Here is a 24,629-nt window from a genome sequence, read left to right as displayed (position 1 = left end):
CGGATACTGCATCTGAACTCCCAATAAAGCAGGATGGGTGGAAGCGGCAGCTGGTGGACCCCCATCAATCTGATACTGATGACTTATTCCAAAGGACAGGTCATCAATATGTCAGTCCTGGACAAATGCATTAATGCACCATGTTGTATTGTTTAATATATGGCTGCAATAACCTGGTAAATATTTCTATTATTAAGCCCTGAAGAGGGAGCAGAGCAGATCTCTATCGCTGTGTAATGATTGCACCTCCAGTAAGAGCGCTTCTCCCCACACCGGTATGCAATGAATCACTGGACTAAAGAGGACAAATATCCACAAAGCCAAGAATCAGAACAGCAGCTGTTATATGACAGCCCCCCTATTGACAAGTCATTGGATCGGTGTTAACTATTTCTAAACCATAGTTTTGTATCATCAGCTACCGCCCGATTAAAGGCTAGTGATAAATAATAAAGTTGTATGATATTAGTAATGTTATTAATAATGTTCTATACAGTAAGCAGGTTTATTATCAGAATAGACACCTTTACCTTTATCACATTAAGGTGCCAGACTAGTGTAGAGATGGGAAATAATAATAGATCGGAACTGTCCACATCCATTACGTTATACACTGGAATGCCTAAATAACAATGATCCTCACCACAACTCCCAGAATGTCCCGACAGCCAGCCCTCCCCAGTGTTGCATAACTCCAACTACTACAATAGGAAGAACCATTCACACTATGCTAGATAATAGCCTATATGGCAATAGATCATGGCCGTGGCTCTCCAGCTATTGGAAAACTACGATTCCTATATGCTCAGACAGCATAACCTGTGCAGATTTTCCGAAACATCAATTCACAGCATATCCACCCAGCCAAACACAGCAGGGCATGGTGAGAGTTGCAGTTATTCAATACCTGGAGTCATAAGTTAGGGATCACTTATATACAGTAATTTGTATATTGCGAGTCTCACCTCGGACTGATCATCTCTTTCATCTACTAGCCTCTTCAAGTGGAATGCTGTGTTCTTTAACAGAGATTCCAGGTCATCGGGGGAAAGATCAACCGGCTCTAATAACTGCAGATCAAATACATTTTCTGGATTGTGAGTTACCTTTTGGGAGACAAAAAAAGAAGAAGAATTTACATATCCAATTAGTACAAAAATGTAGCCAAAAAAAATGCCAGATCTCGGACATATGCACTTGGTCGTATTCATGATCTCTCATGGATCCCAAATACAGCTGCTATAGGACTCGATAAATCTCGTACCTATTTAAACTCGTTACCTGTATAAAAGACAGATGAGACCAAAATAGAACTTTTTGGTATCAACTCCACACGCCATCTTTGAAGGAAGAAGAATGATAAGTAAAACCCCAAGAACACTGTTCCAACCGTGAAGCATGGTGGGGGAAACATCGTACTTTGGGGGTGCTTTGCAGCAAAGGGGACAGGTCGACTGCACCGTATTGAAGGTAGGATGGATGGGGTCATGTAGCGTAAGATTTTGGCCAATGACCTCCTTCCCTCAGTAAGAGCATTGAAGATGGGTTGTGGCTGAGTCTTCCAGCATGGCAATGACCCGAAACACACAGTCAGGGCAACTAAGGAGTGGCTCTGTAAGGAGCATTTCAAGGTCCTGAAGTGGCCTAGCCAGTCTCCAGACCTGAACCCAAAAGAAAATTTTTATAGAGAGCTGAAATGCAATGTTGCCCAGCGACAGCCCCAAAACCTAAAAGATCTGGAGAAGATCTGTATGGAAGACTGGGCCAAAATCCCTGCTGCAGTGTGTGTAAACTTGGTCAAGAACTACAGGAAATGTCTGACCTCTTTGTAATTGCTAATATTAAGTTCTATTTTTCTATTGTATCAAATACTTATTTCATGCAATTAAATGTAAATTAATTATGTAAAAATCATACAGTGTGATTTTCTGGATTTTTTTTTTTAAGGATCTGTCTCTCACAGTTGAAGTGTACCTATGATAAAAATTACAGACCTCTCCATTCTTTGTAGGGGGGAAAAACTTAAAAAATCGTCACTATATCAAATTTTCCCCAATGCATATATTGATGTAGCCTAATTTACCTTAACACAAATAACAAAACACTGAGATATCACAGCACAAAAAAATGGAATTGACAAATTAAAGGACATCAGTTAATGTTAGTTTAACTTAAATCTCTAAAAGGGGTGTTCTCAAGTTTAAAAGTCATCACGTGTCCATGGCATATGGTATAACTTTCCTATCCCTGGGGGTCCGACCTTGTGGCCCCTACCAATTCCAAGAACCAGGTTTATGAAGGGCCCTGGCTGAATGGAGCAGAGGTTGATCATTTGCACTACCGCTCCAATCATACTTAATGGGAGACCCAAAGTGCAGAGCACACTTGATTTTTGGCGCTCCCCTTTGGATAGGGGATAACATTCAAACTTAAGAATACCCCTTTAAGTGAATTAATCTTCTGTGACAAGTTATCAAGATGGTACGTTATTTGGCAAGTGAAAGTTGGATACATCTGCAAATACACGTAAACACGCACAATATACAGTTATTATTTAGTGCATTGCATATTGTAGTTATTGAAGAAATCTATGTTACTCCTAGATTCTTGCTGTATGCTGAGGAAAGCGGGGTTTCTCAGCGGGGAGTTCTAATGAAACCTTGTACAGAATTGGCATTGCATTTACTAAAACAGAGGTGTCAGAGGGTAAAGCAGTTGACAATAGGGCTGTATTCACACTTTGCAATGTCATACGCGGATATGTTGCAAGGAGTCAGATTGCAGACTGAGCTAAGTACAAACATCTTGCCTTGTCTTTTTCCTTTTCTGTAATCAAGATAAATGCTATAAAAGGCACAATGGCGCAGTGTTCTCAATTAGTTCTAGAGTAAATTTCCACTTTTTTTTTTTCAGATTGTGATTACACTGTTGGCACAAGTAATAGCAATAATAAGCCAGCGCCGAGCCGTAACCTCAGGATGTTGTGGAATTATTCATAGCAGCTGTCCTGTAACTAACTGAAATCCTCGTGCTGGAAGATCTGAGCTACACTGACCATTTGTATTAAGCATACTGGTTAGAATTGCAGGATACAGCTGTTTATCTCCATACATCATTCATGTGATCTTCATACCCCGCCAGCTAATGGATAGTGACGCCCGGCGCCCTAACTTCTATCAGACGCTTCAGAATAAAAGTCTGGGCAGAAGAACATAAAAACAACATAAGAAGCGTGAAAGTGCGAGACGATACCTCCTGGATATGAGCCGCCACAGCTGCTTTAGTGTCAAAATCCAAATCTTGAATTTTATCAATAAATTCCTCTTTTCTTTCGCACTGCAACACAAAAGATTGAGTTTAGCATCTACAAATGAAAGTTATCGATTCCTCCAGCTACAACGTGTGCAATTCAACTTCCGGCTCATCTGGGATAAGAAATGGGAGGTATTATTAATACTGGTATAATATAAGTGGTTGGTGGCGGGCAGTGGGCCTTCAACTTAGCAGCAAAGGGTATGCATGCTGCTATATACACTGCTCAAAAAATAAGGGAAGACTTAACGACCTGTCAGCAGGTTTTTACTATGTAATCTGAGAGCAGTATAATATAGGGCAAGAGACCCGGATTCCAGAGAGGTGTCTCTTATTGCTAGGAGTGGTTTTGATAGAATCCCTGCTTTTTTCTGCTGTAGATGTAGGAGAGAGAAAACTTGTGGACTGTGTATACTCCCACCCACACCCCTGATTGGCAGCTTCCTGTGCACGTTGTCAGTAAGCTGCTAATGAGTGGTAGGGGTGGGATTACACAAATGAGCCTGACTTGCCCACATGTGAGAAGTAGTCCTCTGGTTATAATTTCCTGCTGATAAAATGCTAATTGTATTGAAACTACAACACAGTCTAGTAAGCTAGAATCAGGCTCTCTTGCTCTATATTATGCTGCTCTCAAAAACCTTCAGACAGATTCCCTTTAAAGCGAACCTGTCAGGAAGAATGTGTCTATGAAACTTAAGGTACTGCAGGATAGGGCAGGGAAACACTTTTCCAACTATCCCCAGTTTATCATTATCTGGGGTTCTATTGTAACAAAATGTATATTTTATTCATATGCATATTAGGCTCACAAGTGCACTGGCAATCCTCGGCTCCTTTTTCCTCTTCTCCGCCAACGCTACCCCGGATTCTTGATTTACAGTGGAGAGCAGAGGCGACGCCGTGCAACAAAGCCTCTGTCTTCACTATCAATGAAGGAAAGCGAAGAGAAGCCAAGAACTGCCAGTGCACTAATGTGAACACAAGTACATTAGGGAGCCTAATTTGCATATCAATAAAATATGAATTTCGGCCCAATGGCGCACTGGATATTGACAAAATTGGTGGAAATTTGTTTCCCCCTTCCATCCTGTACCACCACAGGTATCTTAGGCACATTATTACTTTTAATCATAAAACAATGGATATCGATGAGTGAAAGATTCAAGATGAAAATCTTCATTGATCTACTAATAAATGATATCACTGGTTAAGAACAAAATGATGTATTAGCAGTCAATGAAGACCAAAATCATCAACCAACTGAGGTCTGGATTCCAGATCACCCCAAAAATCTAAATAAAAAATATAAATCAAAAGCATCTCCAACTTGTATGAGAGTTTCATCATGGCAACTGCAACTCATAATATGACTTTAAAGTGTGTATAGCCCCCCCATATGCCTGTATACACTCCTAACACTGTCTGGATATGCTCCTGATGAGGTGGCAGATGGTATACCGAGTGATCTCCTCTCAAGCCTGGCTCTGAGCATCAGTGACCTCCTCTACTGTTGGTTGGGTTACTTGGTGTTCTCTGATGCATAATGCCCCAAAGGTTCTCAATTGAATTCCGATATGGGGAATGAGAGGACCAGTCAACGGCATTAACGCCTTCGTCATCCGGGAACTGCCGGCATGCTCTGGTCACTTAAGACCAGGCATTGTCCTGCATTGGGAGGAACTCAGGGCCCAATGCACCAGAATAAGGTCTCAGGATTTCATTCCAGTATCTATCAGCCATTCAGTCAGGATGCCTTTGGAGATTGGAGATTTGTGCAATCTTTAAAGGATGAGGCTCTCAAAAAAGTGATTGTCCATCAAACCGGTCATGCTAGATGACGTTTCAGGCAGCATAACATTGACCTGGCACCCCTAAAATATTTTATGTCTGTCCCATGTGTTCAATGTGAAGCTGTTTTAATCTTTCAAATGAACGGGGACCTAAGATGAACCTACCATTTCTGGTGTTCTCTAGTGAATGGCAATCACGCTGACTGGTGCTGCATTGGAATCACAGATCACACTAAATATTTGGGCCTCATGCCACTCTGGTTAAATCTGTTGAGTTAACCCCATTACAACCATATCTGTCTCTTTTCATGTAATGACCCAAGTCTTGTGATCTGTTCGATGCCCTTATGACTGCGCTGGATAACACTTGCAAACCTTGCAGCACCATGTACAGATCTGCTATCCTAGAGGAGCTGGACTAAATGTGCATCCTGAATGGGCCTGCAGGTACCCCCTCATGCTCCCGGGTACTAGCGAATGCAAAACCTGAGAAAAATAAGTCAGGAAGAATAACGAGAGAGTTAGCATCCCTTGGCCACCACCTGCAGCCATTTTACTTTGGGTGGTTCTCTTGCTTACCCCTTGCACCACTCCTGTTATCATTTTCATTTGCACCAAAGCAGGAGAAATTGATTCACAATTGCTTATTCTTCCTAACTGGCAGACTGATAACCCTGAAGTGGAATCGATTCGGCGTTCTATTGTGATGTGTAGTGTTCCCTTAATTTTTGGAGCAGTTGATTTATATAAAATGGTATGCTGAACTTCTTGGGCCATCATCAATCCTGAGGCTGAAGAGCTGATTTAGTGTCGTTTTCCCTTCTATGCTTTCTGTGCACAGAAGATTACACCAAATATGACATGAACACCAAACCAGAAAACCCCGAACTTATGGTCTAAAATGACATACCAGGACTGACAAATATTTGAATAAAATTACCTTTATTAAACAAGAATGGTAAACAATAGTACAACATCAAAAAAATATACCCATACTAAAAATATAAAATCAATAATACAAAATAAAGAAATATATATATAAATATATATATCATTAAAAACATATCAAAAGGACACAAAAAGGGAAGGATGGGGGACCAAAAAGAATAAAAAGATAAATGATCACATATCAGTTATTGCCACATGAATAAGGCCCCAAAGGGGTTAAAAGTGTGGGGGGGAGGGGAAAAGGATTGTGTATATCATTAAAAAAAAGTGTCAAATCCCTAAGAAAGAGTGGAATACTCAGGTAGATGCACTAAAAGTAAGTCCAAAAGGGGGGCATGTGCCCAAAAAACTATTGGCTCTGCAGTGGTGCATAAACAAGAGAGCAATAGTAAATACAAGAAAATGGTGTTAACACGACAAAGGTTCAGTTGTGGATAAGGAGCTTATGCGCAAAAGCAATGGTGCAAGAGCAATGAAAGGGGGTGTATACCTTTAAGTTCCGCCGGTCCAAGCACAGCGCATACACCCCGACGCGCATTTCGGAATGAATTCCTACGTTGGGGGAATTCCTTCCCGACGAAGGAATTAATTCCAAAATGCATGTTGGGGTGTGCGCTGTACTTGGACCGGCAGACCTTAAAGGTATACGCCCCCTTTCATTCATTTGTCATATTAGCACCATGTATTTACTATTGCTCTCTTGTTTATGTAATTTTATTCAAATATTTGTCAGTCCTGGTATTTGCTTTTAGACCATAAGTTCAGGGTTTTCTGGTTCAGAGTCTACCATTCATGCACAGAGCACCTATACGTCATTCACTATATAAATATATAAAAATATTTATTGACTGATCTATTATTTTACTTTATGATATATAGGTATTGCTGTACTCTGTTTATGTTGACTTTACCAAATATGACATGACAAATTTCTGGAGTAAATAACAATGAATTTGTCATGTGGCAGTTGCTTAAACCCTCTTGGTAAACCATGTCAACTTTTAACAAAAGTGTTAGGGCCAACACCAAAGAGCAAAAAGTCTTCAAATGTGCCTTGACCCAAATCTTGGAATTATTGATGCCAAGTTGCAGTTGGCGTAGAATGAAGGATTTATGTACTGTATGTTCTTTAGATTAACCACAACTTTTATTGTAATTTTGTATGCAGCGCTTCACAATATGATGAATAGAGAAGTTTTACCTGAACAGCACATCCGAGCAATAGAAGAAGCATCTTTTTCATTTCTTCGGTACCTTTCTCTGCCAAAAAAAAATGAGTAGTGTAAACATTTTACTAGGGGGTATTTCAAATGATGACATTTACGTCTGATATAGGTATACCATGAATGTCTCAGGTAGGGGTTACACCTCAAAGAACCTGACCTTCTCCTATATACAGCTGATGCTGGCTGCTTTGGATTGCCAGACAAGGATTGGGACCTTTAACCCCTTCATGACCTTGGGATTTTCCGTTTTTCCGTGTTCGTTTTTCCCTCCCCTCCTTCCCAGAGCCATAACTTTTTTATTTTTCTGTCAATATGGCCATGTGAGGGCTTATTTTTTGCAAAACAAGTTGTACTTTTGAACAACATAATTGGTTTTACCATGTCGTGTACTAGAAAACAGGAAAAAAATTCCAACTGCGGTGAAATTGCAAAAAAAGTGCAATCCCACACTTGTTGTTTGTTTGGCTTTTTTGCTAGGTTCACTAAATGCTAAAACTGACCTGATATTATGATTCTCCAGGTCATTATGAGTTCATAGACACCAAAAATGTGTAGGTTCTCTTTTATCTAAGTGGTGAAAAAAAAATCCAACTTTGCTAAAAAAAAAAAAAAAAAAATTGCGCCATTTTCCGATACCTGTAACATCTCCATTTTTCGTGATCTGGGGTCGGTTAATGGCTTATTTTTTGCGTGCTGAGCTGATGTTTTTATTGATACCACTTTTGTGCAGATACTTTCTTTTGATCGCCCGTTATTGTATTTTAATGCAATGTCGCGGCAACCAAAAAAACTTAATTCTGCCTTTTTGAATTTTTTTCTCGCTACGCTGTTCAGCGATCAGGTTAATGCTTTTTTTATTGATAGATCGGGCGATTCTGAACGCGACGATACTAAATACGTGTAGGTTTGATTTTTTTTTATTGTTTTATTTTGAATGGGGCCGTAAGGGGGTGATTAAACTTTTATATTTTTTTACATCTATTTTAACTTTTTTTTTTTTTTTTTTTTAACTTTTGCCATGTTTCAATAGCCTCCATGGGAGGCTAGAAGCTGGCACAACTCGATCGGCTCTGCTACATAGCAGCAATCATCAGATCTCTGCTATGTAGCTCAATTGGAGGCTTGCTATGAGCGCCGACCACAGGGTGGCGCTCACAGCTAGCCGGGATCAGTAACCATAGAGGTCTCAAGGACCTCTATGGTTACTATGCAGAAGCATCGCTGACCACAGATCATGTGACGGGGGTCGGCGATGCGCTCATTTCTGGCCCGATGGCCGGAAGCGCCGGTTAAATGCCGCTGTCTGCGTTTGACAGCGGCATTTAACTAGTTAATAGTGGCGGGTGAATCGCGATTTCACCCGCCGCTATTGCGGGCACATGTCAGCTGTTCAAAACAGCTGACAATTCCTGGCTTTGATGCGGGTTCATTGCCGGAGCCCTGCATCAAAGCGGGGTTCTGACCTCGGACGTACTATCCCGTCTGAGGTCAGAAAGGGGTTAATCTCCCAACAGATACGCCAGAAATCTTTGTAGTCGAAATACCTCTGTAAGGTGGCATTGGCCAAAACTTGAGGATGCTAGTACAGAATACCGAATGGACATGTTACTATATCATCGGACATTTGGTGAAGTTTGTAATCTTGGACCACCACTGATCACTGATATCCAGAATGATGAGCTCTGTCGAATATGTCAATTCCTTTAAGCCAATATTACACTTTTTAATCAAAGTGTCAATCAGACCAACGCTAGTGTGCTTAAGGCCCCCTACACATTAGACTAAGGCCAAGCCCATCAATTATCGTCCAACAGTTTAATGTTCAGAGGGGTCTCTGGACTATCCCCCGCATTACAACAGCTGATCCATTTGTTCTCCAGGCTAGGAGTCGCTCCCATAGGAGCCTGGCAGTGGCTCTCTCAGTGCACACAGGAACTCTCAGCTTGGCTTTATGGGGTGTCAGGGAGATACTGTTGTCAAACAGTCATTCGTCCTGCAACTATCTAATGTGTTTGGGGTCCATAAGAGTGCTCTTCAACAGGACCAAAAAGGAAAGCATGCACCTAAGAGCTAAATTAAATGGAGTACATTCTCTATTTTAGGCCTTATTGATACATATTTGAAAAATTGTACCGGTGTCTTATCAGTGTTTTGGAACAGAGTGTCTTCAGTGTACGGTCCATGTGTTGGTTTTTATCATCAGTGTTTCTCAAAGATATATAAAGAAATAAACCGCAAAGCTTCTCCTACGTCTTGCCATGTTAAATCCACACTAATGCCATCAGTGTGCTGTACATGTTTTCCACGGACCCACATGCTTATATTGGCTTTATTCAGTCGGGAATAAATAAATGCGCCAGTTTTGCAAGGACACGCCGTCCATAAAATAAACACGGACTTTGTGAATAGCACCATAGATTATAATGGGTATCTGTTCTATTTGTGAAAAAAATGGACAACACGTAACGCAACTCTGATGTCTGAACGAGGCTTTAAAAAGATGTTGAGAACCGTGCAATGACTCTTGGATGGAAAGAAATCAGCAGTGAAATCTCCTTTCCCAGCAGCTTAAGGATTTGGCAGTCTTAATAAGGACCAGAAGAGGGTCTTTACTGTGGACAAGTCCACTGCCACTCATTTAGAGGTCATTTTATGACGGCCACTGCAAGCTATGTAGGAACTACATTTCGCTCATATAATTATCCCGTCCCCATACAGTCTGCATGCAGTCTGCACACACGGAGATGTGCTGCCCAAAATAATTATTTCTTAGCCTGCAGAAAACATACAAACAGCTGGCAAACAAGCATTTTGATACCATGTGTACACGGGCCAATGTTCTGGCACATGTAAAAGCCATTCTCTCTCTCACTTTTTTTTAGTTCATTCTGCAAATCAGCGACTGCCTGAGACTCAAAATGAGATTGTGTCAAATGTCTCTTTGACAATATCACAGGGTCAATTGGATTACTTCGTTAATATCATTCTCTGCAAACTCTGTCCTCGAGCTCATAGTACCAACATTACTTCTGTAAAAGAATGGATGTTTAATCTCCAGAGACATGCCTACTCCAGGACTGTGTCATAGCATGGTGAGAGCCACATCGGCGGTTAACATGAGCGCAAAATTCTTAGCAGCACAGAATTTATAATAGATAGATAGATAGATAGAAAAATATACACACACACTGCTCAAAAAATAAAGGGAACACTAAAATCCCACATCCTAGATATCACTGAATGAAATATTCCAGTTGTAAATATTTATTCATTAAATAGTGGAATGTGTTGAGAACAATAAAACCTAAAAATGATCAACGTAAATCACAACTAATATCCCATGGAGGTCTGGAATTGGAATGATGCTCGAAATCAAAGTGGCAAGTGAAGTTACAGGTTGATCCAACTTCAGTGGAAATGCCTCAAGACAAGGAAATGATGCTCAGTAGCGTGTGTGGCCTCCATGTGCCTGTATGACCTCCCTACAACGTCTGGGCATTCTCCTGAAGAAGTGGCAGATGGTCTCCTGAGGGATCTCCTCCCAGACCTGGACTAAAGCATCCGCCAACTCCTGGACAGTCTGTGTTGCACTGTGACTGCAGAAAAGGGTTGAATTTATGTAATACCCTACCCATCAGTGGGCATTCCTACCTAGTTTTGGGCCTTTCTATAGCAATGGCATAGTATGGTTTTCAGGTGTTCTGGCTGTGCAAGTATTGTGCCCCCTAACCTAATATTAAAACCTTGTGAGTGACAGGCTTAAAGCAATAAATGCTCCATGACTGCCCCCTTTAGAAAGTATTATTGTCCTTTAGTGCCACCTTAAAAAGTAATTGTTTTGAGAGTGCCCCCTTTAAATGTAATAATGCCACTTTTGTGCCCGCTTCTGAAAAAAAAAAATAAAGTTGATACCTAATCTGAGCAACTGAATCCTCTTCTACCCTGCACACAATCATTTGGCAGTGCACTGCAGTAACATCATTGTCCTGGGAAGCTGGTGCTTTGCAAGCCTACAGGAGCCTATGGCCCAGGGCCAGACTGGGACTAAAAAGCAGCCCTGTTGCACAAAATTCACCACTCCATATACAGTAAGTTTCCTCAACCCAAATCATAGAACACTATCAGGGCCTGTCGAATTTTGCTTTACTTGTTACATCACTTACTTAAACGTGTTGGATAACCACTTTAAAGGGGTTGTCCACTACTTGGCCAACCTCTTCTCAATCCGAATGTTTTCCCCTTGAAAAATAATACAACCCCCGTTCCTGTGTCATTCCAGCGGTGTTGATACCAATATTTACTCCTCATGATCCTTGTAGCCAATAGGCGGCTAAGAGACTGAGGTAACTGAACACCTAATGTACATTCCTCCTTCCCATCCAATGGGTTAGGCAGCAAACTCTGATGACCACTTCCACTAGAATTGTTACCTTTTTCACAAAAAAAAAAAGTTATCAAAAGCAAAAAAGAAAATTGTTATACTTTAGGGATGTGACTTAACAGGGAGTGCAATTTCAAAGTTAGATATAGAATATAGAAGCAATAATTTTTTGTAGACCATTTGCGTAATTACATCGGTTGGATTCAGCTACTAAATAATCTTGGCAGATACGCCATCATTAGCTTTCAGACTCATGACCTCAATCTGGCAGACATTTTCTCGTTTAATAAAATATGCTTCCTCATTAAAACATCGCTCTATTAATGCTGCCAATTTGGCCATGTGTTATTGTAGGTTTTATCCAGCTCTGGATTCATTCAGCAAAATTCAGATACTTAACAAGTCCTATTATGACTGTACACACTGCATATATGAGGCAGTTTTATCAAAACTGCCTAAAAAATAAGATCTTTGTTGCCCATAGCAACCAATCATAGTGTAGCTTTCATTTTTCCAGAGGGGTTTAAGAAATGTTTAAGAAATTAAAGCTGAGCTCTAACTTGTTGCAGTCGGCAACAAACACAGATTCCTTTTAGTTTCTCGATAAATGAGGTATTATAGATTTGAGGTAAAATGGGGGCTTGTATTATAAAAGGCCATGTACATGTTCACACAGAATTTTTTAAAATTGTTTTGAATTTCAAAAGACAAAATTAACCCCATGATCCTCCCCCTTCAAACCTATTTTCACCTTCCTGACCAGGCCCAATTTTTACAATTCTGACCAATGTCACTTTATGAGGTAATGACTCTGGATCTCATCAAGAGATCCCAGTGATTCAGAGACTGTTTTTCATGACACATTGTACTTCATTTAAGTGGTAAATTTTGGGCAATATTTTTTGCGTTTCTTTATGAAAATATCGAAAATTAGACAAAAAATATGAAAATTTAGCAATTTTTAAACTTTGAATTTTTATGCCTTTAAACCAAATAGTTATATCACATAATAATAACAATTCACCTCATGCCCCTTCACATCAGCACATCAGCATCATTTTTGAAGCATCATTTCTTTTTTGTTTTTTTTTTGTTAGGAAGTTAAAAGGATTAAAAGTCAGCAATTTCTCATTTTTCCAACAAAATTTACAAACCTTATTTTTTAGGGACCACATCACATTTGAAGTGACTTTGAGGGGTCTATGTGACTGAAAATACCCCAAAGTGACACTATTTTAACCCCTTCATGACCAGAAGTATTTTCGTTTTTGTGTTTTTGGTTAACGCTCCCCTCCTTCCCAGAGCCATAACTCTTTATTTTCAATATGGCCATGTGAGGGCTTGTTTTTTGTGGAACAAGTTGTACTTTTGAACGACTTTGGAAAACGGGGAATAAATCCAAGTGCTGTGAAATTGCAAAAAAAGTGTGCTATTCCACAATGGTTTTTTCTTTTGCTTTTTTACTATGTTCACTAAATGCTAAAACTGACCTGCTATTATGATTACCCGGGTCATTACGAGTTCATAGACACCAAACATGTTTAGGTTCTTTTTTATCTAAGTGGTGAAAAGTGAAAAAAAAAATTCCAGAGTGTTAAAAAAAATTGTGCCATTTCCGATACCCACAGCGTCTCAATTTTAGCATCTCGAGTTGGGTGAGGGCTTATGTTTTGCTTGCCGAGCTGACGTTTCTATTGATACCATTTTGGTGCAGATACAATCTTTTTATCCCCCTGCATTTTTATACAATGTTGCGGTGACCATAAAAACGTAATTCTGGCGTTTTGTTTTTACTTTCTTCTCATTACGCTGTTTAGCTATGGCGTTAGTTCTTTTTTATATTGATAGATCGGGTCATTCTGAACTTGGGGATACCACTGGCTGTGATACCAAATATGTGTATATTTGTTTTGTTTTTTTATTGTTTTATTTTGAATGGGGCAAAAGGGGGGGTGATTTGAACCTTTCTATTTATATATATGTTTTTTGTTTTTTTTTTACTTTTGGCATGCTTTAATAGTCTCCATGGGAAACTAGAAGCTGCCATAACCCGATCGCCTCTGCTACATACAGGCGATGATCATATTGCCTGTATGTAGCAGAATTGCTCACTTGCTATGAGTGCCGACCACCAGTGACAACCATAGAGGTCTGCTAGAGACCTTTGGTTGTCATGCCAACCCATCGGTGACCCACGATGGACACCGATGGGCGAGATTTCCAGCGCATTTGCCGGAAGCACGTGAAATGACGCTGTCAGAGTTTGGCACCAGCATTTAACTAGATAACAGCCGTGTGTGGATCGCGATTCCACCCGCGATTGTTAGAGGCACATGTTCAAAACAGCTGACATGTGCCGGAAAAGATGTGGGCTCAGCGCCGGAGTCCACATCAAAGGGAGGGTGTCCGACATAAGCATATTATTACACCTTTTGTCGGAAAGGAGTTAAAAACTGCACCCCTCAAAGTGCTCAATACCACATTCACCCTTCAGGGGCTTTACCAGAATTAAAGCAATGTGGATGGAAAAAAATAAAATTTTATTTTCTCCACAAAAATGTTGCATTCTCAAAAGGGTAACAGGAGAAAATGAAGGAAATTTGTTGTGCAGTTTTTCCCCAGTATGCCCATATGTGGTGAAAAACTACTGTTTGGGTGCATGGCAAGGCTCAGAAGGCAAGCAGCATCAATTGAATTCTGGAGCAATAGATTGCGGGTGCCTTGTCACATTTGAAAAGCCCTGAGGTTACAGAACAGCACAACCCACCCATAGGTGACCCCATTTTACAAACTACACCTCTCAATTAATTAATCTGAGGGTGCAATGATTGTATTGACACTACAGGTTTAGTACAATTTTATACCATTGGGCAGTGAAGAAAACAAATGATTACATTTTTACCACAAATAACTTTTTAACCCCAGATTTTACAATTTTCACATGGGAAAATGGGTAAAAATAGCACCAAAATTTGCCCCACAATTTCTGCTGAACATGGCAGGCAATGCTCCATATGTGGCTGTACAGTACCGATTAGCCCTACACGACAAGGCTCTGGAGGGAAGGAGAGGTATTTGACTATTGGAGAACATATTATGGTAGAATAGCTTGTGGACTCCATATACAGAGCCCCTAAGTGCCAAAGTGAAAGAAAGCAAAATCCTTCCTCAAGTGACCCCATTTTGGAAACTACCCCCCCCCCAAATGCAGAGGTAAAATACTGACCATATACTGAATGTGTGAACATGGTCCAATACTTTTTCTCTGATTGTTCTACTCCTGATTTTGACCTTCAAATATGGACGGAAAATACTGCCTTAGGGCTGTCCCACACGTCCAGATAATTCCGGTACTGGAAAAAAATCTGTACCGGAGTTATCCATGTCCGTGTGCCCGTGAGCTCACGTAGGCCATACGTGCGGCACACGTGTGCCGAGTGGGTACCACACGGAGCGTGTGGTACCCACGCGTGTGGTACTCTGCATCGTGCTGAAGCCGCGATTCATATCTTCTGTGCAGCAGCGTTTGCTGCATAGAAGATATGAATAATAGTGTTTAAAAGAAAGATCTATGTGTCCGCCGCCCCCCCACCCCCTGTGCGCCCCCCCGCTGTTCAGAAAATACTCACCCGCCTCCCTCGCAGTGTTCTGTGCTGGCCGCCCCTTCTACTGTATGCGTTCACGTGGGGCCGCTCATTTACAGTCATGAATAGGTGGCTCCACCCCTATGGGAGGTGGAGCCACATATTCATGACTCTAATCGGCGGCCCGACGTGACCGCATACAGTAGAAGGGCCGGCCAGACCAGGAAGCAGCGACAGCCAACGAGGGAAGCGGGTGAGTATTTTCAGAACAGCGGGGGGGCGCACAGGGGGTGGGAGGGCGGCGGACAGATAGATCTTTCTTTTAAACACTATTATTCATATCTTCTATGCAGCAAACGCTGCTGCAGAGAAGATATGAATCGCGGCTTCAGCACCATGTGGGGGAGACAGTGCTTTGCTTACTGTAGCGCTGTCTCCTGCACGCCACACGGACTGCACACGGAGAAGGTCCGTGTGTGGTCCGTGTTTTACACGGACCCATTGACTTTAATGAGTCCGTGTAATATGTGCGCTCCTACGAACACTGACATGTTTCCGTGTTTGGCACACGGAGACACGGTCCGCAAAAAATCAATGACATCTGCACAGATGCATTGATTTTAATGGGTCTACGTGTGTCAGTGGCTCCGGTACGTGAGGAAACTGTCACCTCACGTACCGGAGCCACTGACGTGTGAAACCGGCCTTAGTGTTAGCAGCATGGAGGGGCATGTACACAAATCTGCAATGGAGAGGGGATAGAGTATCTTGGAGGTGCAAAAAACAGCCTATAGACAAGAAGGAAAACTTTTATTTATTTATTTTACTCACTATATAGCGCCATTAATTTCACAGGGCTTTTGAAGAGAACTCAGAAAAGTGCAGTATTGGAGGTGTTGTGATACAAGAAAACAAGTGAAGACAGCAGATTGGAAATCTGTATAAGGGCTCGCTCACATTAGCGTATAAATTGGACAAGTGAAATGTGGGAAAAATAAATGGGATTGAACTCGGACCAATGTTATTCAATGAGGCTGTGCAGACCTGCATATTTTTTCTTTCTCAGCTGTATTCGGCATGAGAAAAAAAAAAAATCACAGCACACTGGTATTTCACACCGAAATCAGTAAAAAAAAAAATTGCATGTCATACGGACCATCAGTATGGCATCTTATTTTTACGGAAATTTTAAGAAAGTTTTAATCCTCAAGCGCTGGACTATCTGTTTTTGGATTATCTTTTACTGTAGACAATTAAGGACCATCCACTGGACAAAAATATCTGGACTCTACTTTAAAACGGCATTTGTCAAGGATTATTTTTTTCTTCAGACTGAGCACAGTAGTACACTGCATGCACACAGACCTCAGAACCAGCATGTATTACAGGGAGAGACACTCTGACAAGATAAAAATCTGACATTTGGATCAGGCTGCAAACTGCAGATCAGGGAGCCTGGAACTGCAATTTTATTAACTAAAAGGTGTAATGTGTGAAAAAAATAATAATTTCCTGGATGTTCACAGCCTGTAAAACGCCTATTATACAGTGGATATGATATAAAGCAACAAATCAGCTAGCTTTAGGCTAAAGGTACCTTCACACTAAGCGACGCTGCAGCGATACAGACAACGATGCCGATCGCTGCAGCGTCGCTGTTTAGTCGTTGTGTGGTCACTGGAGAGCTGTCACACAGACGGGTCTCCAGCAACCAACGATGCCGAAGTCCCCGGGTAACCAGGGTAAACATCGGCTTACTAAGCGCAGGGCCGCGCTTAGTAATCCGATGTTTACCCTGGTTACCATTGTAAAAGTAAAAAAAAAACAAAAAACACATACTCACATTCCGGTGCCCGGCGTCCGCTTCCCTGCACTCCTCCTGCATTCTGTGTCAGTGCCGAACATCTCCGGCATCTCCCACAGAGCAGAGCGGTGACGTCACCGCTCTGCTTTACGGCCGGCACTTCAGCGATGTCAGCGGGAGATCCAGCGACGAAATAAAGTTCTGGACTTTCAGCAACGACCAGCGATCTCAGAGCGGGATCCAGATCGCTGCTGCGTGTCAAACACAACGAGATCGCTATCCAGGACGCTGCAACGTCACGGATCGCTATCGTTATCGTTGTAAAGTCGCTTAGTGTGAAGGTACCTTAAGGTTAAACTGTGATATGTGTCTGGTGACCGCAATTCTCAGACAAGTTGGTCAACCAAAAACATCTTTGCAACTTATTTGAGATAAAAAAAAAAGTCTAACAGCAAAATTACAGCTCTAAAATATAAGTAATAGAACAAGTAGGACAATGAGTCATATGCGACTTGCAACAGAAAATCCAACACATTTGGAACATTTGCGACTTTCACAGATCACAATGTGACAGTCACCATAGGAAATCATTAGATGCAATGTAACACTGAGATTATAGTGTGGCGTGACACATGACGCCGTGCACCACTAGCCTTGGGCGAGTTACCCAGAAAAATAGAAGGAAAAATAGCTAATCTTACATTACTGGTGATAATTTCCTGGGACTAGTTTACATTACTTTTTTTTTTTTTCTTTTAAGATTTGCTAAAGTATATATGACTTTTTCTAGCTTTGCTTACAGGGTATACCCCTGAGAAACCGGCTTCGTGAGACTGCAGGGTTTATTACATGATACTAAAAAACAGTGCAGGAAACACAGATGATAACTTCATCCTTATGCCTTACATTTTTGTTTGCCAGGCAAGTGAGAGGCAGGACCTCACCAAAAGTATGTGCACTCGTTAATGGTAATCTGTCAATAGGATCAACCCTCCTAAGCCATAAATATGGGCATGTAGGGCATAGGAGGCTGAATAGAATCTGAGCATCTGTTATCTGATGATTTATTTCAGAGAAATCAATGTTTTTCTTATATGTAAATGAGCTGTTAAGATCTATGGGCCGGACATAGATCTCCCTGAGAATCTGCCTCCAGAGATTATTATATATTAAAGGGGAGTTTTCAGTGTGATAGTTACCAGTGTGATGTGTAATGGCCGCTCTCTGCTCCTGATCTCACAGCAGAGCTGTGTGTGATTATACCTGACACATCTGCAGGATCCTCTCAGCTTCAGCTTCCAGCTCACAGGCAGACAGGGTTGCAATATTGTTACAATACAGCAGAGCTCAAGAGCTGCAAAAAATGTGTTTTCAATATGACAAAAAGTTAAATTTTACTGTTCTATGTTAGGTACGCGTCTCACACTGGTAATGCCCCCTTTTGTTAAAAAGAGGTAGATTCTCATGCAGATCAGTGTCCGTCCCATAGCCTGGAACAGCTCATTTACATATAAGAAAAACATGGATTTCCCGGGAAGAAGACATCAGATCATAGATATCAAGGTATCATTATGCAGCTTCCTATGTCCTACATGCCCATATAGACGGGTTAGGAGGGTTGATCCTACTGAAAGATTCCCTTTAACCCCTTTCCGACTTTGGGCGTAAGGGTATGTGCACACGCTGTGGACTTTGCTGCGCAGCATTTCCGCAGCTGCGGGTCCATAGCGGTTTCCCATGAGTTTACAGTACAATGTAAATCTATGGGAAACGAAATCCGCAGTGCACATGCTGCGGAAAAAAACGCACGGAAACGCAGCGGTTTATATTCCGCAGCATGTCAATTCTTTGTGCGGATTCCGCTGCGGGTTTACACCTGCTCCAATAGAAATCTGCAGGTGAAAACCCGCAGAGGAAACCGCAAAAGAAACCGCGATAAATCCGCAATAAAAACCACAGTGGTTTTTCACTGCAGATTTATCAAATCCGCTGCGGAAAATTCCGCAATGGAATCCGCAGCGTGTGCACATGGCCTAATAGTACGCCCAAATCGGACACCCCCTGTTTGTTTACGGACACATGACAGCTAATCTATACAACTGACATGTGCCCGCAACAGCCGCGGGTGGAATTGTGTTCCGCCCACGGCTGTTAACTAGTTAAATGCCGCTGTCAATCTCTGAAAGAGCCATTTAAGGCTACTTTCACACTAGCATCGTGCACTGCACGTCGCAATGCGTCGCTGTGGATAAAAAACGTTTGCAGGATGCGTTTTTTCTCCATAGACTAGCATTAGCGACGCATTGCGACGCATTGCCACACGTCACAACCGTCGTGCGACGGTTGCGTCGGACCGTCTGCACCAAAAAACGTTGCATGTAACGTTTTTTGGTGCGTTGTGTGCAGCATTTCCAACCGCGCATGCGCGGCCGGAACTCCGCCCCCTCCTCCCCGCACCTCACAATGGGGCAGCGGATGCGTTGAAAAACAGCATCCGCTGCCCCCGATGTGCGGCGCTTTCACTGCTTGCGTCGGTACGTCGCAACGATGCAATTCGTTGTGCGTCGTACGACGCTAGTGTGAAAGTAGAATAACTCGTGCATACTGGAAGCGTGTCGCATGATAACAGGTCACCGATGGGTCGGCATGACAACCAGAAGTCTGAAGACCTTTATGGTTGTCACTGCCAGATTGCTATGAGCGCTGCTCTGTGGTCGGCGCTCCTAGCGCGTGAGCAGTTTCAGATAGAGGGAGGACATGATGTTAGAGACAACTGTAAGACAATCACTGGTGTTTTCTAAAAAGGTCGGCGTGATAACAGGAGAAGAGGTATATAATTGGGTGTCGTCAGCATAGAGATGGTACTGGAAACCAAATCTACTGATTGTTTGTCCAATAGGGGCAGTATACAAAGAGAAGAGGAGGGGGCCTAGGACTGATCCTAGAGGAACCCCAACAGTAAGGGGAAGGTGAGAGGAGGAGGAACCAGCAAAACATACAGTGAAGGATTGGTCAGAGAGATAGGAGGAGAACCAGGAGAGAACGGTGTCCTTGAGGCCGATGGAGCGGAGCATAGTGAGGAGGAGCTGATGATCCACAGTATCAAATGCTGCAGAGAGATCCAAGAGAATTAGCATGGAGTAGTGACCATTAGATTTAGCTGTTAGTAGGTCATTAGAGACTTTAGTGAGGGCAGTTTCAGTAGAGTGTAAAGAGTGGAAGCCAGATTGAAGAGGGTCGAGAAGAGAGTTATCTGAGAGATAGCGGGTAAGACGGGAGTGGACCAGGCGTTCCAGGAGTTTAGAGATGAAGGGAAGATTAGAGACAGGTCTATAATTAGCGGCACAGCTTTGGTCGAGGGAGGGTTTTTTAAGTAATGGATGTATGATGGCATGCTTAAATGAGGGAAAAATACCGGAAGTGAGGGAAAGGTTGAATATTTTTGTTAGGTGAGAGGTGACAGCTGGGGAAAGGGACTGGAGGAGATGTGACGGAATGGGGTCACTGGTGCAAGTGGTCGGGCGAGAAGATGCAAGGAGCCTGCTTACTTCTTCTTCTGTAACTGATTCAAAGTCAGAGAGTGAACTAGATGCAGTGGGGGAGGGAGGACAGTGCATGGTATGAAGAGATTGGGAGATGATTTCCTGTCGAATGTGGTCAATTTTTTCTTTGAAGTAATTGGCCAGATCGTCAGCACGGAGATCCGTGGTTGGGGCCTGCTCTCTTGGGTTGAGTAGGGACTGGAAAGTGTCAAAGAGACGTTTAGGGTTATTGGACAGTGAGGTGATGAGGGTGTTGAAATAGATTTGTTTGGAGAGGTGAAGGGGAGAGTTGTATGTTTTTAGCATGAACTTATAATGGATGAAATCTTTGGGTAGATTAGATTTTCTCCACAGACGTTCGGCGCGCCTGGAGCACCGCTGCAGGAAACGTGTTTGCAGCGTGTGCCACGGATGTCGCCGTCTGTGCTGAGTTGTTCTATGTATAGGAGGTGCAGCTACATCCAGGGCACTTTGCAGGGTTTCATTGTAATGCTTCAGAGCAGAATCAGGACATGAGATGGAGGAGATTGGGGCCAATGAGGACTGCAAGTTCTTCATAAGTTTCTGGGTGTTAATGGCCTGTATGTTTCTATAAGTGTGGAGAGTGGCGGTGACCTGAGCTGGATGGCAGTTCTTGATAGAGAATGAAAGAAGGTTGTGGTCAGAGAGCGGGAGAGGGGAGTTTGTGTAATCATCCACTGAGCAAAGCCGGGAGAAGACCAAGTCAAGGGAGTTTCCATCTTCATGCGTTGGAGAGTTAGTATGCTGCGAGAGGCCGAAAGAGGAGGTTAGAGATAAAAGGTGAGAAGCAGATGGGGAGAGGGGAGAAGCAATGGGGATGTTGAAATCACCCATTGTGAGTTGGTGGTAGCTGGTCTCCTGCTACAAATGCAGAAGAATTTCCAGAAGGCTTCCAAGAAAATGGATGTCTGTACATAAAGCACATGCCACTATCCTCAGACTGTACTTCCCCACAGTTCTCTGGAGCAGAGGGACAATGGGCCTCATTTGCCAAAACTGGGAAAAAGAAAAAACTGGTCTTTGTTGCCCAAAGCAAAAATCACAACTCAACGTTAAATTTGTGAATAGCTCATGTGAAAAAAATGCTGCCCTGCGATTGGTAACTATGGGCAAAATAAGACCGTTTTTCTTTGAATACCTTCCTCAATTTTGTGCGGCAGCATGATGGCTCAGTGGCTAGCAATGCTACTTTGCAGGTTTGGGGGTTGTCCCCACCTCAGGAGAGTTGTGTATGCAGAGCTATGTGGGGGAATGTATTGTGGGGGCATTGAAAAGGTATCATCCATACAGTGTGGCCTCACTAGGAGAATATTTCTGTGTTGGTGCATATAAAGAACTGGTTGTGGTTAGGGTACTGGTTTAGTGCAAAATAAAAATAAAAATTGGGAGTTATACAATTAGGAACAAGTAAAAATATAAATATTATTTATCTACACACCACAGGAGGATTATCTACTTAGATTTACAGAAATGCATCTATTCTTTATTCTAGAAGCCCCATACGCATTAGGCCGGGGTCACACTTGTGAGTGCAATGCGAGAAACTCGCCCAAGTCTCACATCAATACCCGGCACTGCCGTCGGCACTCGGGACTGGAGCGTTCAGCTGCATAGAAATACATTCAGCCGCACGCTCCAGTCCCGAGTGCCGGCGGCAGTGCCGGGTATTGATGTGAGACTTGTTCTCGCATTGCACTCACAAGGGTGACCCACCCTGGCCTTAGGTGAATGTCAGTCGACTTTCTGATGTGTATGTGATTCTAGACAGATAATGTCAGAAGAGGAGTATGGGGCCGTTGGAATTTCAACTGGAAGATTATCTTAAATGAGTGTAAACAGGAAAGCTTGTTTCATGATACAGTCTAAACAGGCTGCCGATCACCTGAGGAATGAGCACGATGCACATTTGTAGGGTGAAATGATCTTTTGTTCTGTACAACAGATGATCGTTGTCAGCAGCGCATCTTTTGTAAACAGGACTTCGCTGTCAACGCCAATGGCAGTTAACTTTCCAATAGCCAAGCTAAGTATTAGTCAGCATCTGCTTCTGCTGTTTAGATCACAGTCCCTAGTTGTAAATTTTATTTACTATCAAACACCCCTTTCGGTATAATTTGTTGCGAACCTTTTTTTTTTTTTTTTTTTTTTTTTTTTAATACTCACCAGAAATTGGGTTTTTTCCAATAATCAGAACATTTGGCAAAGTCATCATAACTAACTGTTGTAATGATTCCTGTGGAAGAGAGGAAGAGGTTACACATAAGTGATGGATACTCTGGAAAACTCTCTGCACACAAATATTATTTCAAAATACATTTCAAAGTCCCATCAATTACATTAACATGGCGGATGGAAATCAAGTGCAGAAGTTTTATTACCTTTAAATAAATAATCGTAATATGTTCACACATAGGGGCAGATACTAAGGGTATGTTTCCACGTTCAGGAAACGCTGCGTGTTTGACGCTGCGTAGAGCCGCAGCGTCAAACACGCTGCTTGATAAAGACCTATGTGGTCGAAACGTTGCTGTAATATGGCAAAATAAACCTGTCTTTTTGAACTACTACACCTGGATGGAGCGCTGTCACTTTACTATTTGAATCTCTGACTGTCCTGGAAGGTTCCCTGGACTTGGAACGGGCGCCCCAGTAAGTGAGTGCTGTCAGCCTTCCCTCTTTTGTCTTGGATTGTCATCACTGGGCCATGTCCCTATTTGAGACACCACACCACATGTATTTGTATCTTGATACTCACTATAAAGTGCAGAGTGTGCAGCAGGAGGTAGGGGACCAGGGGAGTATGTGACCGCCCCAACGCGCGTTTTGATCTGTCCTTCGTCAGGGGTCACATTTTATATTTTGATGGATTGGATACCAAATATTATTTATATTAGTTGTTATTTTTTATAAGCTGGATGTCACAGAGGAGAGCACATGACAGACGTGGTGGTGTTCAGCCAGTCCCTGTCAAACACAGTAATTGACTCCCTAAGATCACATCACATGTCAGCCAATGAGCAACCGAACTAACATCTGGGCTAGAGCACTGGAAGGTAGTCAATGACGACAGCAGCATTTAATAGGTTAATAAGAACAAGTGGAGAGAGTGCCGATTACTGGTCTTAGAGGTTATGAAATATAGCTGACATCTGTCCTGTGCAGAGTCGTCCCTCCTTCTGAGCCAGCTCCAAAGTCCCTGACATGCTCCATGACCTGTATATCCGTCATGGTGTGTGACGAGAATAGAAAAGCTTGGGATGAATTAGTGCCCCCAAACCTCAATGAACTTGTAAAAAAGACTGGGTCAAAGTTACACCAAAATGATGCGAGAGACTGATAAAGTCATACGGAAAATTATTGTATCAAGTTATCGCTGCTAAAGGTGGTTTTTCCAGCTATTGCTTCATGGGGTGTACTTACTTTCTTTTACAAAGCTTCTGAGTCTTGACCTAGTTTTCGGCAAATAAATAATAACATGGTGTAATTTGTCATGTGTTGTTGTTCATCTGAGGTTGGATTTATCAAATGTTAAGACCTTCTAAGGACCAGGTGAATTTTTCTTTTAAATATGCGATATGTAAAACCAATATGTAATCCCGTATTTTTTTTCCTCATGACTATATGCCTCTGAAGAGAACCATAACAATGCATTGTTGTGAGATTACTAGGATGTTCTTCATAGATCAGAAGCCTCTAGAAGTCTTTTCAGTGAGGTGAGTAACATCCGTAACCTGGGAAGATTCCTGGCAAAATGTGGTGCTGGGGGTACAAGAGTGATTCACGAGACAAACTACACCATAGGGAACCCTTGTATCATGCTCTCTCCCTCAGGTCATGCACTAGACGGAGCACGCAATCAGTTTTGCTCGGGGTGTTGCTTTAGGTATATTTAGTGCACTACTGTATGAGCTGAAATCCTGAGAACACAGTTGTGTGCAGCGTGCTTTATGGCTATGTTCGCACTTGTTGATAGATGGTGTTTTGTTAATGTTACACAGTATTTCTTGGCAAAGCTAGT

At 42.3% G+C, this 24,629-nt stretch overlaps 1 protein-coding gene across 8 annotated transcripts in view; it reads right to left on the bottom strand.

The window, feature by feature from the left end:
* CCDC88A (coiled-coil and HOOK domain protein 88A) overlaps positions 1 to 24,629 on the bottom strand; it is a 260,282-nt gene that overhangs the window by 95,236 nt on the left and 140,417 nt on the right. For all 8 annotated transcript variants that reach the window (XM_077282662.1, XM_077282666.1, XM_077282667.1 and 5 more), the window contains 4 exons: positions 22,775 to 22,844; positions 7,255 to 7,313; positions 3,253 to 3,336; positions 966 to 1,106 (listed from right to left, as the gene is read on the bottom strand). In XM_077282662.1, coding sequence (XP_077138777.1) covers positions 966 to 1,106; positions 3,253 to 3,336; positions 7,255 to 7,313; positions 22,775 to 22,844 — 354 coding nt within the window. The remainder of the gene's footprint in view (positions 1 to 965; positions 1,107 to 3,252; positions 3,337 to 7,254; positions 7,314 to 22,774; positions 22,845 to 24,629) is intronic.

This window comes from Ranitomeya variabilis, chromosome 2 (genome assembly GCF_051348905.1).
Source record: "Ranitomeya variabilis isolate aRanVar5 chromosome 2, aRanVar5.hap1, whole genome shotgun sequence".
NCBI lineage: Eukaryota > Metazoa > Chordata > Amphibia > Anura > Dendrobatidae > Ranitomeya > Ranitomeya variabilis.
Note: the sequence above shows the minus strand (reverse complement) of the source record. Positions and strands in the feature narration are given on the sequence as shown.